A 13,621-nucleotide genomic window follows, 5' to 3' on the forward strand; every position below is an offset into this window, starting at 1 on the left:
TTTTATATTGTGGTGATACTTGGTATTCCAATATTTTTTCCTTTTGTGAACAGCTCACTACGACAAGTGTGTGATCAACCTGAGGGAGCAGTACAAGCCTGACATGACCCCTGTGCTGGAGAGCATCTTTTCTCACGCCCAAGTATCCAAAAAGAACATCCTGGTCACTATGCTTATTGTAAGAATACTTTCTCAACTTAACACCCACAGCTCCGCCTCCACTTGATGAAGAACAAGTGAAGCTTAAACATCAATTCAGCCTCAATCTTTATAAAGGAAGATGCATTGCGCAAATGTTTATGCTATATCGTAGCGGTCAACCAACACAACCTGCAAGCTGTTCTCTGCTTGACTTTGTCATTGGCAATTAAAACCCAGCCTGGCCTCATAGACTAGACGTAGCATAGTAAATGTAAGTGTAAGTGTCCGGGACACTCAAATTATAGTGAACAAAAATATAATGAACAAAAATATAAACGCAACATGCAACAATTTCAAAGATTTTACTGAGTTACAATTCATATAAGGAAATCAGTCAATTGAAATAAATTAATTAGGCCCTAATCTATTGATTTCACATGACTGGGAATACAGATATGCATCTGTTGATCACAGATTCCTTAAAAAAAATAAGTAGGGGTGAGGATCAGAAAACCAGTCAGATGCAGAGCGATGCATCTCCTTCGCATAAAGTTGATCAGGCTGTTGATTGTGGAATGTCCCACTCCTGTTCCATGACTTTGTGAAGTTGCTGGATATTGGTTGGAACCGGAACACGCTGTCGTACACGTTGATCCAGAGCATTCCAAACATGCTCAATGGGTGACCTGTCTGGTGAGTATGCAGGCCATGGATGCAGGCCATGGAAGAACTGGGACATTTTCACCTTCCAGGAATTGTGTACAGATCCTTGCGTCATGTAGTCATTTCGCATCCGGTGAATTATCATGCTGAAACATGAAGTGATAGCGGCGGATGAATGGCACGACAATGGGCATCAGGTATCTCTGTGCATTCAAATTGCCGTTGATAATATGCAATTGTGTTTGTTGTTCGTAGTTTATGCCGTCCAAAACCATAACCCTACCACCACCATGGGACACTCTTTTCACAATGTTGACATCAGCAAACCGCTCACCCACACAACGCCATACATGTGGTCTGCGGTTGTGAGGCCGGTTGGATGTACTGCCAAATTTTCTAAAACAATGTTGGAGGCAGCTAATGGTAGAGAAATTAATATTACATTTTCTGGCAACAGCTCTGGTGGACATTCCTGCAGTCAGCATGCCAATTCCAGGCTCCACCAAAACTTGAGACGTGTGGCATTGTGACAAAACTGCTCATTTTTAGTGGCCTTTTATTGTCCCCAGCATAAACCTGTGTAATGATCATGCTTTTTAGTCAGCTTCTTGATATGTCACACCTGTCAGGTGGATGGATTATCTTGGCAAAGAGAAATTTACACTGACAGCGATGCAAACAAATTAATGCACAAACTTTGAGCAAAATAATCTTTTTGTCCATATGGAAGATTTCTGGGATCTTTTATTTCAGCTCATGAAACATCAAATCAAAATCACATTTTATTTGTCACATACACATGGTTAGCAGATGATAATGTGAATGTAGCGAAATGCTTGTGGGACCAACACTTTGCATGTTGCGTTTCTATTTTTGTTCAGTGTAGTATGATATGTTACATTTGGTATGGTTACTTAAGGCAAAAAACGAAAGTAGGGTGGTTGGTCGGGGTGGAGGGGTGAGCTTATAACTGAGGGGGTGGGCGTATAACGCAAATGTCTAGCAACCCAAAGGTTGCTAGTTCGAATCTCATCACAGACAACTTTAGTATTTTAGATAATTAGCATATTTTTAACTACTTTGCAACTACTTAGCATGTTAGTTAACCCTTCCCCCGAATTGTAATTTGTGACATATCATACGAAATGGGTGATGGACATCCACAAATGAATACATACCATAAGAAATGTAAAATATCATACTAAATCGAGTGTCTCGGATTTACTTACAGAATAATACAAAATGCTCTGAGACCAGGTTCTGAAACCACACCTGTCTTTATAATACAAAATTATTATTGTAATAATTTTCAGTGAACCTGCAATGCAGTTTCCCTACATATGTAGTTTGTTGTATTGGGGCCATGTTTTATGTCTCTCTAATGCTAATAGGGAGTGGGTTGTGTATCCCTGGTGATGTTTAGGATCAGCTGTGTGGCCGGGACCCCACCGTAACAGATGAGCTGATGGCCATCCTGAACGAGCTCACACAGCTCAACAAGATGGAGAACTCAAAGGTGGCTCTGCGTGCCAGACAGGTATTTTTCGCAACTGTTTGTACTGAATTACGTTTTCCCACAATGGAGTGTACTGTTCTTCATCATTCTAAGACTTCAGTCAGACTTGTAAGACCTTAGTCAGATAAGATGATAGATGTTATTCACTTAGATAGGCAGTTTAGTAGCTACAAAACACCAGATATTGATGGACAAGTGTGTATTTTTCAGGTTTTGATAGCTTCCCATCTGCCCTCTTATGAACTGAGGCACAACCAGGTGGAGTCCATCTTTCTGTCTGCCATTGACATATATGGGCACCAGTTCTGCCCAGAGAACCTGAAGGTGAGCATCATATTTTCTGCGTTGTATGCAAAACAGCATTTTTTGTTGTTGTTGACTTACACAACATCTAAAGGATAATATTGCTTTTCCCCTCGGCAGAAACTCATCCTGTCTGAGACCACCATCTTCGATGTTTTGCCCAATTTCTTCTACCATTCTAACCGGGTGGTGTGCATGGCTGCCTTGGAGGTGAGCATAGTGAACAGCATATAAACCGGATTTGGCTTCATCCTGATGGCGATCATTTTGCAAAAATTCTCCCTTATGTTCTCTTCCTGCTGTCCCCTCCCTATAGGTGTACGTACGCAGGGGCTACATTGCTTATGAGCTGAACAGCCTCCAGCATCGCCAGTTGCAGGACGGGACGTGTGCTGTAGACTTCCAGTTCATGTTGCCGTCGTCCCACCCCAACAGGTACCCAGCCAACGGCACCAGTTCTCTGCCAGCATCATAAAGCAACTCTACACCAAACTCTCTACCCTATCTCCCAACTATGGAATTCACATCATTTTGACCGTTGCAACATACAATAAAAGGCTTCCATAGCTGCCAGGTACAAGGCTTCCATAGCTGCCAGGTACAAGGCATGCATAGCTGCCAGGTACAAGGCTTCCATAGCTGCTAGGTACAAGGCTTCCATAGCTGCCAGGTACAAGGCATGCATAGCTGCCAGGTACAAGGCTTCCATAGCTGCCAGGTACAAGGCATGCATAGCTGCCAGGTACAAGGCTTCCATAGCTGCCAGGTACAAGGCTTCCATAGCTGCCAGGTACAAGGCTTCCATAGCTGCCAGGTACAAGGCATGCATAGCTGCCAGGTACAAGGCTTCCATAGCTGCCAGGTACAAGGCATCCATAGCTGCCAGGTACAAGGCTTCCATAGCTGCCAGGTACAAGGCTTCCATAGCTACCAGGTACAAGGCTTCCATAGCTGCCAGGTACAAGGCTTCCATAGCTGCCAGGTACAAGGCTTCCATAGCTGCCAGGTACAAGGCTTCCATAGCTGCCAGGTACAAGGCTTCCATAGCTGCCAGGTACAAGGCTTCCATAGCTGCCAGGTACAAGGCTTCCATAGCTGCCAGGTACAAGGCATCCATAGCTGCCAGGTCTCCCCTTGTGCCAAAAAGTGGCCAGTAAGACGTCTGTGAGTTGAGATAGAAGGAACAAGGTGGGTGCAATTTGCCATAAACTCTGGGATTCGAAAATAGACATAGAAATGACAGTTAGTTTACAACACAAAGTTACAACTCTGCCATTATGATAGCTGTGTCAAAAAAAAAGTTGTTTGTAGTTAATTCACTATTCACCACGTAAGGCTTTAATTATGTTAAGCAATGTGAATGGAAATCTATTGTATCTGGTTTATTATTTTTTTTTTTTGGGGGGGGGGGCGTGTATCTTTGTTAACGAATGAGCCAATTGATGTTCAATCCCTATACTGAGAGCACTAATAAATCATGTAACCCCTGGTCATGGTACAGTCTGTGTGCTGCTTCCATTTGGGGCACAGCAGTACACCCTCTCTGTCCTTGCTCAACCCCCCCCCAATTTTGTGTGAGTGTTGCAAATTCTATTTCACTGAAAGTCGACCCTGATTGCAGAGGCTTAACTTTTCTCTCTGCTCTCCTATTTTGTTATAAGTCTGGTTTCATGAATGCAACCTGAAAGATCACAATGGATCTCAATCACACACAGTACAGAAATACAATTACCCATAAGCTGCTTTTAACTTTTTAACTTTAAAATAATTGTTCATGGTGATTATTAATGTGTGCAAAGCTAGAGTATGTCATAAGGTGCTTTGAAACTAATAAGAATGCAAGAGGTAAAGGAAGAGCTTTCAGGTGGATCATCCACTGCGAACATTCACCTGCCAATTGTCTGATTTCAGAGGGAGCAGCCCTACTCTGAACAGGTAGATTACAGCTCCTCCTTCCAGGCATCCTGCCACACGGTGTCTGGCTCTGTCTGTGTATGTCTCCTAGCAATGCATGGCTTTCCCCCCTCTCTTTTTAAAACTGTAAACCTCTGCCAAATGACTTTCTAATGTTGTGTATTGTTTGTCTTAACTTTCATAGAGATAATTAGCTTTTGGGAGGCACATTTAATTTGTCTGACCTACAGTATGCATTGTGCCTTTTAAAACCTTGTGTGATTCCTTTGTGACAAAAAGGGGATTCTGTATTCTACCAGAGGCTGATTTGACCCTCATAGGCCACTGTAGTAATCTGCCCCACCACTTCCAATCAAACACAATCAGTCAATCAGTTCATATTATGAAACGTATTATCAAAGAAAAAAAGTGTCTAGTGAACAAAGATATTGCTGTCTGTTATGCTTTGTGGAAAGACAACAGGTACAGTATGCTGTTGGCATCATGATGTAAACTTGCTGTCAGTTGATCACCAGCACCTACACTCATTTGTGTTGATGGTTGTTCACCATGCCTAGTGCTGAAGAAAAGCAACCCCCAACCTTAACTGAACATTGCTCTCTGTGCCCACCCCAAACCTACCCAGGAGTCACCAGTGTATCCTCCCTCCCCTCAGGGTGGCGATGCCGGTGAACAGCACAGGGCAGTTTGAGATGAGGCGGCAGGGTAGCGAGCTCTTCCTAGAAGGGGCACTCTCTCCCCCCTGTCAGCGCATGGGGGCCATGGTGGCCTTCCAATGTTTTGAAGACTTCAAAAGGTGAAATAGCACAGAGATCAACTCTTGGGTGTCAGGTTTGCATGGTAGAAATATGTAGGCTGGGTAATATAGGGTAATACTACACCTTGTTCTGACCTAACCAGTGTGTCCATCCGCTGGCTGTGTTTGCAGGAACTTTGATGAGGTCATCTCCAGCTTTGCTGACCCGCTCCTGGAGAGCCCGCTGTTCTCCGAGGCCTGCCCCAGCCTCTACGAGGAGGACAACTGCAAGGTGACCATGTGATGGGATCGTGTTACACAGGCTTTACAGACCTTTTGACTCTGGTGGTGGTTGCGAGCCGCCCCCTAAATGGACCAAAATATCAGACAGAAAATATATACTGTTTGCCTAATTCTAATGATTTGTATGTTTATAATATAAGACATTTATATTATTTTGTTATCATCTATGTTAATTAACTGTATGTCTCATAGAGTATCTTTAAGAGGATCATTTGATATATGAGTGGGAAGGCTGAGATTTCTCACTAAGCTGTGATTGATTATTTCCCCTGCGCACCTGCAGAACATGAGGGAGAACCCCATCCATATCATCAATGTGTCCATCAAGTCGGCAGACACAGAGAATGACGATGCCTTGGTCACAGCCTTCGCTGCCTTCGCCCAGTCTAAGGTCAGCAGCACTGTTCATCCCCCCCCAAACTCTCTCAGTAACATTATGGATTTCTCTCATAGGGGGGAATCTTAAAGGGGTTCACCCCTTCACTATTATCCCAGTGTCCTATGATTTCTGCACTAGGATTATACTTGATATGATAATTTCTTATTCCAGAAAGTTTTACTCTTTGAGCACGGCATCCGAAGGATCACGTTTTTAGTCGCACAGAGGGTAAGATGCTTCTACAAGACCATTTGAAATTCCCTTTGTTGTTGTTGAATAAAATGGTGAGTAGTACTCCGTCATCTCTTACTATTAATAAGTGTGGCTTGCAAAAGCAGCCACACTTTAAATATTGTACCACTCATTTCTGACTTCTAGTTATTCTTTACAATGCTGCTCCTCTTACACCGTCTGAGCTAGAAACGCAATTCGAACTTTAAAACAAGTAGACTGGTCTTGAATAGCGTGATTTTATACACTTTCCTATACTAATCATACTCATAAAATGTATTGAACTTCATCCACTTTCACACTATTTCTTCAACATTCTAAAGCTTCCATTGTGACATCATGACTTCCAACATTCCATTCGCTGTGAATGCAACTTTTGACACAAATCAGCTCCTTTGACCACTTCCTCAACAAGTTAGACGAAAGGTTAGAGGGTATGACATCTTGGTCAACTTCCCTGCTATTCAAATCTGAAATCAGAACAGAATTATCTGGTACTGATCAAACGTTACAGGTGTTTAAGTAACCGCATCAACAACATTTTCTCAAAATTTTTATAAACAACTGACATTTTCACCACTTTCCCAACAAGTTAGACAAAAGGTTAGAGGGTATGACATCTTGGTCTACTTCCCTGCTATTCAAGTCTGAAATCGTAACAAAAATATCTGCTACCAATCACAAGCTGATTGTCGGACTTTAGAGTGACGAAAAGTAGCTATTGAGCATCTTAAACAGTGCATTTTAATGGAAAAAAGAGCCATAGACTAGAATGGTAAAATAAATTCTAGACCTATGTCCTCTTTCACCGTCTAAGCTATCAACTCCAAACCAACGTCGAGATGTTCAGACTGACTGTACTTGGATTGCTTGCCAAAAGATTTTTGATAATATACAAGTATGTACCTTGGATGGTGTCTCCATTGATTGTGTTCCTGCATACAAATATCTGGGCATCTGGATAGACAATAAGCTGTCTCTTAAAAAGCATGTTGATGAGTTATTTAAGAAGCTGGGAATACAAATGGGTTTCTTCTATAGAAATAGGTCTTACTTCTCGCTAAACAGTAGAAAGCAGATCATTCAATCAACGTTCCTACCGGTCATAGCCTATGGCGACATTATCGCCATAGGCTATAATATATTTTTTTTAGGAACTCAGTCAGGGGTCTCAACTGTTGACAGTTAGAATAATAGAATACACAAGTTGCAATTTCAGAAATGTGGTTGTGCATCAGCAGTCACTCCTGTAGCCCATGTCAGATATTCGTTTTTTTTATTGTTAAGTTAGTCTAGCGGCCAGCTATCTAAACTTGTAGTAAGCCTGGTCAAATTACCGACCAGGTTGGAGCCCATTGATCATCCATTATCATATTAAGAACTGCAAACATTTGACACCACCCTATGGCAAAATGTGTAGAATTGCAGAAAATGTGCTGTATAACTGCTCATTTTGTCTCCACCCCATGGGAAAATTTGTAGAATTGCATGAAGTCAGTTATAAAATTGCAAAAAAAGTGTAATATTGGGATGCAAACTCAAAATGTAATACATTTCAACTGTATATCTGACATGGTAAAGGTGTCTTCTTTTTTTAAGACCATAACCATGTGTGTGAAGTGTATACTTTTGTTTCAAAGTAGATTTGTTTAAGACTACCAAGAGACACTGTGTGATTTAGCCCACTGCCGTAAAAGGTTTTAAAGCCATTAGATGCAGTTAGACATAGCGCTCTTCGTTTTATTACAAGGCGACATGTTCTGTTCACTGCATTCTTTACTGTTGGAAAGTCACATACATTGCCTTGCGAAAGTATTCGGCCCCCTTGAACTTTGCGACCTTTTGCCACATTTCAGGCTTCAAACATAAAGATATAAAACTGTATTTTTTTGTGAAGAATCAACAACAAGTGGGACACAATCATGAAGTGGAACGACATTTATTGGATATTTCAAACTTTTTTAACAAATCAAAAACTGAAAAATTGGGCGTGCAAAATTATTCAGCCCCTTTACTTTCAGTGCAGCAAACTCTCTTCAGAAGTTCAGTGAGGATCTCTGAATGATCCAATGTTGACCTAAATGACTAATGATGATAAATACAATCCACCTGTGTGTAATCAAGTCTCCGTATAAATGCACCTGCACTGTGATAGTCTCAGAGGTCCGTCAAAAGCGCAGAGAGCATCATGAAGAACAAGGAACACACCAGGCAGGTCCGAGATACTGTTGCGAAGAAGTTTAAAGCCGGATTTGGATACAAAAAGATTTCCCAAGCTTTAAACATCCCAAGGAGCACTGTGCAAGCGATAATATTGAAATGGAAGGAGTATCAGACCACTGCAAATCTACCAAGACCTGGCCGTCCCTCTAAACTTTCAGCTCATACAAGGAGAAGACTGATCAGAGATGCAGCCAAGAGGCCCATGATCACTCTGGATGAACTGCAGAGATCTACAGCTGAGGTGGGAGACTCTGTCCATAGGACAACAATCAGTCATATATTGCACAAATCTGGCCTTTATGGAAGAGTGGCAAGAAGAAAGCCATTTCTTAAAGATATCCATAAAAAGTGTTGTTTAAAGTTTGCCACAAGCCACCTGGGAGACACACCAAACATGTGGAAGAAGGTGCTCTGGTCAGATGAAACCAAAATTGAACTTTTTGGCAACGATGCAAAACGTTATGTTTGGCGTAAAAGCAACACAGCTCATCACCCTGAACACACCATCCCCACTGTCAAACATGGTGGTGGCAGCATCATGGTTTGGGCCTGCTTTTCTTCAGCAGGGACAGGGAAGATGGTTAAAATTGATGGGAAGATGGATGGAGCCAAATACAGGACCATTCTGGAAGAAAACCTGATGGAGTCTGCAAAAGACCTGAGACTGGGACGAAGATTTGTCTTCCAACAAGACAATGATCCAAAACATAAAGCAACATCTACAATGGAATGGTTCAAAAATAAACACATCCAGGTGTTAGAATGGCCAAGTCAAAGTCCAGACCTGAATCCAATCGAGAATCTGTGGAAAGAACTGAAAACTGCTGTTCACAAATGCTCTCCATCCAACCTCACTGAGCTCGAGCTGTTTTGCAAGGAGGAATGGGAAAAATTTCAGTCTCTCGATGTGCAAAACTGATAGAGACATACCCCAAGCGACTTACAGCTGTAATCGCAGCAAAAGGTGGCGCTACAAAGTATTAACTTAAGGGGGCTGAATAATTTTGCACACCCAATTTTTCAGTTTTTGATTTGTTAAAAAAGTTTGAAATATCCAATAAATGTCGTTCCACTTCATGATTGTGTCCCACTTGTTGTTGATTCTTCACAAAAAAATACAGTTTTATATCTTTATGTTTGAAGCCTGAAATGTGGCAAAAGGTCGCAAAGTTCAAGGGGGCCGAATACTTTCGCAAGGCACTGTTGGTTGAGTCATTGCTCTCTTTTTATTTCTAAAGCTATTTTACAAAAACTCCCGCCGTACCTAACATCATTAATAACCTTCAGACGTACGAGTTAACATGCCTGGTCTCAGGTATGGCTAACTCTGGTAATCTCTTCGGTCTCCTCGGAATAAATCAGCTTTTAGTTCCTTACAATCTACACATTTCCCCAACTGTATTTTGTGAATTGTGTGTATGTTGGTATCAATGGGACTGCCTGCTAAAATAAAGGTAGCAAAAATTGTTCAGTAACTTATGATTAATGTACAATTAACTTAACATGAACTTACATTAAACTATGGCTAATAAAAGCAGGGTCATATAAAAAGATTTTTGGAATGGAAAATTAAAACAATCCTTTCTTATTCGACAATGATAGTCTCCCTGTTTCTGACCATTTTCTTCTGTTTGGTGCCCTAATGAATACGACCAAGATTGATAACATTTTTCTCTCTGATTTTTACCAGAGGGAATTTCCCAAGTTCTTCACTTTCAGAGCCAGAGACGGGGTAAAAAAACAACAACATATTTACACAAAATAGTTCTCACAGTAACTGGACATTTGTTATACATGAACAACTTTAAAACACTAGTAAACTATCTCTCTCTCAACACCCACCCTGCCTCTCTCTCCCAGTTCCAGGAGGACCGTATCTACAGGAACCTGGAGCCTGCTCTGGCCTTCCAGCTGGAGTTGAACCGCATGCGTAACTTTGACCTGACAGCCGTGCCCTGTGCCAACCACAAGATGCACCTGTACCTGGGCTCTGCCCGTGTGCAGGAGGGTGCCGAGGTCACCGATTACCGCTTCTTCATCCGAGCCATCATTCGCCACTCTGACCTCATCACAAAGGTACAGGGGGGTGGAGTCAACGCCACACAAAGTTAAAGGGATACTTCGGGAATGAGGCCCTTTATCTACTTCCCCAGAGTCAGATGAACTCATGGATACCATTTTTATCTCTGTGGCCAGTATGATTGTAAATAATATTTTTTTCTGAACTGACTTGCCTAGTTAAATAAAGGTTAAATGAAATACAAATCCCTTTAAAAATACATGTATTGTTTTTGTTCTCTTATATTTGAGATAAATAGTTTGTCTTGCTAAGAATAATGTTTTTATTTCATAGCTCTTGCACCTCTCTCTCTCTCCTCCAGGAAGCATCCTTTGAGTACCTGCAGAATGAGGGCGAGCGTCTTCTCCTGGAGGCCATGGATGAGCTGGAGGTAGCCTTCAGCAACAATAATGTGCGCACTGACTGCAACCACATCTTCCTCAACTTTGTCCCCACCGTCATCATGGACCCCTCCAAGGTCAGTGTGCCTCCTATCTGCACTGCCGGCTCCTCCATAGCGTGCTTAGCTAAGTGATTGACGACAATACTTTTCGTAATATTCCATCTTTAAAGGGGCTATGCAAAACTTTTACCTCTTAGGGTGCTCCAGGGCCAAAACAGGTCCTTTAAATGAACACACATATTGGACAGAAAAGAGCACACCTCTCCAGGCCTATGAGCAAAAACATACAACTAAGGATTGTGTGGTTTCATGAATTAAGAAGCGAATGATCTTACATGATGGTGGCCTTAGTTAAAATGGTAAATGATCTTAGAGCCAACACAGATGCCAAACAGCTCTCTGTCCTTGTACTCTTGGATTTAAGTGCTGCTTTTTAGAGGTGGGTTGGCCTCTTTGGTCTAGTTCTACACCATATATACAAAAGTATGTGGACACCCCCATTCAAATGAGTGGAAATCAGCTATTTCAGCCACACCCGTTGCTGACATGTGTATAACAACGAGCACAGTCATGCAATCTCCATAGATAAACATTGGTATTAGAATGGCCTTACTGAAGAGCCCAGTGACTTTAAACGTGGCACCGTCATAGGCAGCCACCTTTCCAACGAGTTAGTTTGTCAAATTTCTGCCCTGCTAGAGCTTCCCCGGTCAACTGTAAGTGCTGTTATTGTGAAGTGAAAACATCTAGGAGCAACAACGGCTCAGTTGCGAAGTGGTAGGACACAAAAGCTCACAGAATGGGACCACTGAGTGCTGTAAAAATCGTTTGTCCTCGTTGCAACACTCACTACTGAGTTCCAAACTACCTCTGGAAGCAATTTCAGCACAATAACTGTTTGTTGGGAGCTTCATGAAATGGGTTTCCATGGCTGAGCAGCCGCACACAAGCCTAAGATCTCCATGCACAATGCCAAGCGTCAGCTGGAGTAGTGTAAAGCTCTCCGCCATTGGTCTGGAGCAGTGGAAATGCGTTCTCTGGAGTGATGAATCACGCTTCACCAGCTGTCAGTTTGGCGGACGAATCTGGGTTTGGCCGATGCCAGGAGAACTCTACCTACCCCAATGCATAGTGCCAACTGTAAAGTTTGGTGAGGAGGAATAATGAATGGTCTGGGGCTGTTTTTCATGGTTTGGGCTACGCCCCTTAGTTACAGTGAAGGGAAATGGCAACGCTACAGCATACAATGACATTCTAGACGATTCTAAATCAAATCAAATCAAATGTTATTTGTCACATACACATGGTTAGCAGATGTTAATGCGAGTGTAGCGAAATGCTTGTGCTTCTAGTTCCGACAATGCAGTAATAACCAACAAGTAATCTAACTAACAATTCCAAAACTACTGTCTTATACACAGTGTAAGGGGATAAAGAATATGTACATAAAGATATATGGATGAGTGATGGTACAGAGCAGCATAGGCAAGATACAGTAGATGGTATCGAGTACAGTATATACATATGAGATGAGTATGTAAACAAAGTGGCATAGTTAAAGTGGCTAGTGATACATGTATTACATAAAGATGCAGTAGATGATATAGAGTACAGTATATACATATACATATGAGATGAATAATGTAGGGTATGTAAACATTATATTAGGTAGCATTGTTTAAAGTGGCTAGTGATATATTTTACATCATTTCCCATCAATTCCCATTATTAAAGTGGCTGGAGTTGAGTCAGTGTGTTGGCAGCAGCCACTCAATGTTAGTGGTGGCTGTTTAACAGTCTGATGGCCTTGAGATAGAAGCTGTTTTTCAGTCTCTCGGTCCCAGCTTTGATGCACCTGTACTGACCTCGCCTTCTGGATGATAGCGGGGTGAACAGGCAGTGGCTCGGGTGGTTGTTGTCCTTGATGATCTTTATGGCCTTCCTGTAACATCGGGTGGTGTAGGTGTCCTGGAGGGCAGGTAGTGATGCGTTGTGCAGACCTCACTACCCTCTGGAGAGCCTTACGGTTGTGGGCGGAGCAGTTGCCGTACCAGGCGGTGATACAGCCCGCCAGGATGCTCTCGATTGTGCATCTGTAGAAGTTTGTGAGTGCTTTTGGTGACAAGCCGCATTTCTTCAGCCTCCTGAGGTTGAAGAGGCGCTGCTGCGCCTTCTTCACGATGCTGTCTGTGTGAGTGGACCAATTCAGTTTGTCTGTGATGTGTATGCCGAGGAACTTAAAACTTACTACCCTCTCCACTACTGTTCCATCGATGTGGATAGGGGGGTGTTCCCTCTGCTGTTTCCTGAAGTCCACAATCATCTCCTTAGTTTTGTTGACGTTGAGTGTGAGGTTATTTTCCTGACACCACACTCCGAGGGCCCTCACCCTCCTCCCTGTAGGCCGTCTCGTCGTTGTTGGTAATCAAGCCTACCACTGTTGTGTCGTCCGCAAACTTGATGATTGAGTTGGAAGCGTGCGTGGCCACGCAGTCGTGGGTGAACAGGGAGTACAGGAGAGGGCTCAGAACGCACCCTTGTGGGGCCCCAGTGTTGAGGATCAGCGGGGTGGAGATGTTGTTGCCTACCCTCACCACCTGGGGGCGGCCCGTCAGGAAGTCCAGTACCCAGTTGCACAGGGCGGGGTTGAGACCCAGGGTTCCAACTTTGTGGCAACAGTTTGGGGAAGACCCTTTCCTGTTTCAGTATGAAAGTATGCCATGGCGCACAAAGCGAGGTCCAAACATAAA

At 42.8% G+C, this 13,621-nt stretch overlaps 1 protein-coding gene across 6 annotated transcripts in view; it reads left to right on the plus strand.

Moving 5' to 3' along the window:
- Positions 1-13,621, plus strand: part of LOC139410680 (acetyl-CoA carboxylase beta) — a 56,109-nt gene that overhangs the window by 29,933 nt on the left and 12,555 nt on the right. For 3 of the 6 annotated variants that reach the window (XM_071156073.1, XM_071156076.1, XM_071156077.1), the window contains 13 exons: positions 54-178; positions 2,228-2,341; positions 2,531-2,644; positions 2,744-2,833; positions 2,940-3,058; positions 4,535-4,558; positions 5,163-5,333; positions 5,466-5,565; positions 5,860-5,967; positions 6,127-6,183; positions 10,100-10,141; positions 10,270-10,485; positions 10,791-10,946. In XM_071156073.1, coding sequence (XP_071012174.1) covers positions 54-178; positions 2,228-2,341; positions 2,531-2,644; positions 2,744-2,833; positions 2,940-3,058; positions 4,535-4,558; positions 5,163-5,333; positions 5,466-5,565; positions 5,860-5,967; positions 6,127-6,183; positions 10,100-10,141; positions 10,270-10,485; positions 10,791-10,946 — 1,436 coding nt within the window. The remainder of the gene's footprint in view (positions 1-53; positions 179-2,227; positions 2,342-2,530; positions 2,645-2,743; positions 2,834-2,939; positions 3,059-4,534; positions 4,559-5,162; positions 5,334-5,465; positions 5,566-5,859; positions 5,968-6,126; positions 6,184-10,099; positions 10,142-10,269; positions 10,486-10,790; positions 10,947-13,621) is intronic. The other 3 variants (XM_071156075.1, XM_071156078.1, XM_071156074.1) reach the window with 2 other exon arrangements.

The sequence above is a fragment of the Oncorhynchus clarkii genome, chromosome 6, assembly GCF_045791955.1.
Source record: "Oncorhynchus clarkii lewisi isolate Uvic-CL-2024 chromosome 6, UVic_Ocla_1.0, whole genome shotgun sequence".
Lineage (NCBI taxonomy): Eukaryota > Metazoa > Chordata > Actinopteri > Salmoniformes > Salmonidae > Oncorhynchus > Oncorhynchus clarkii.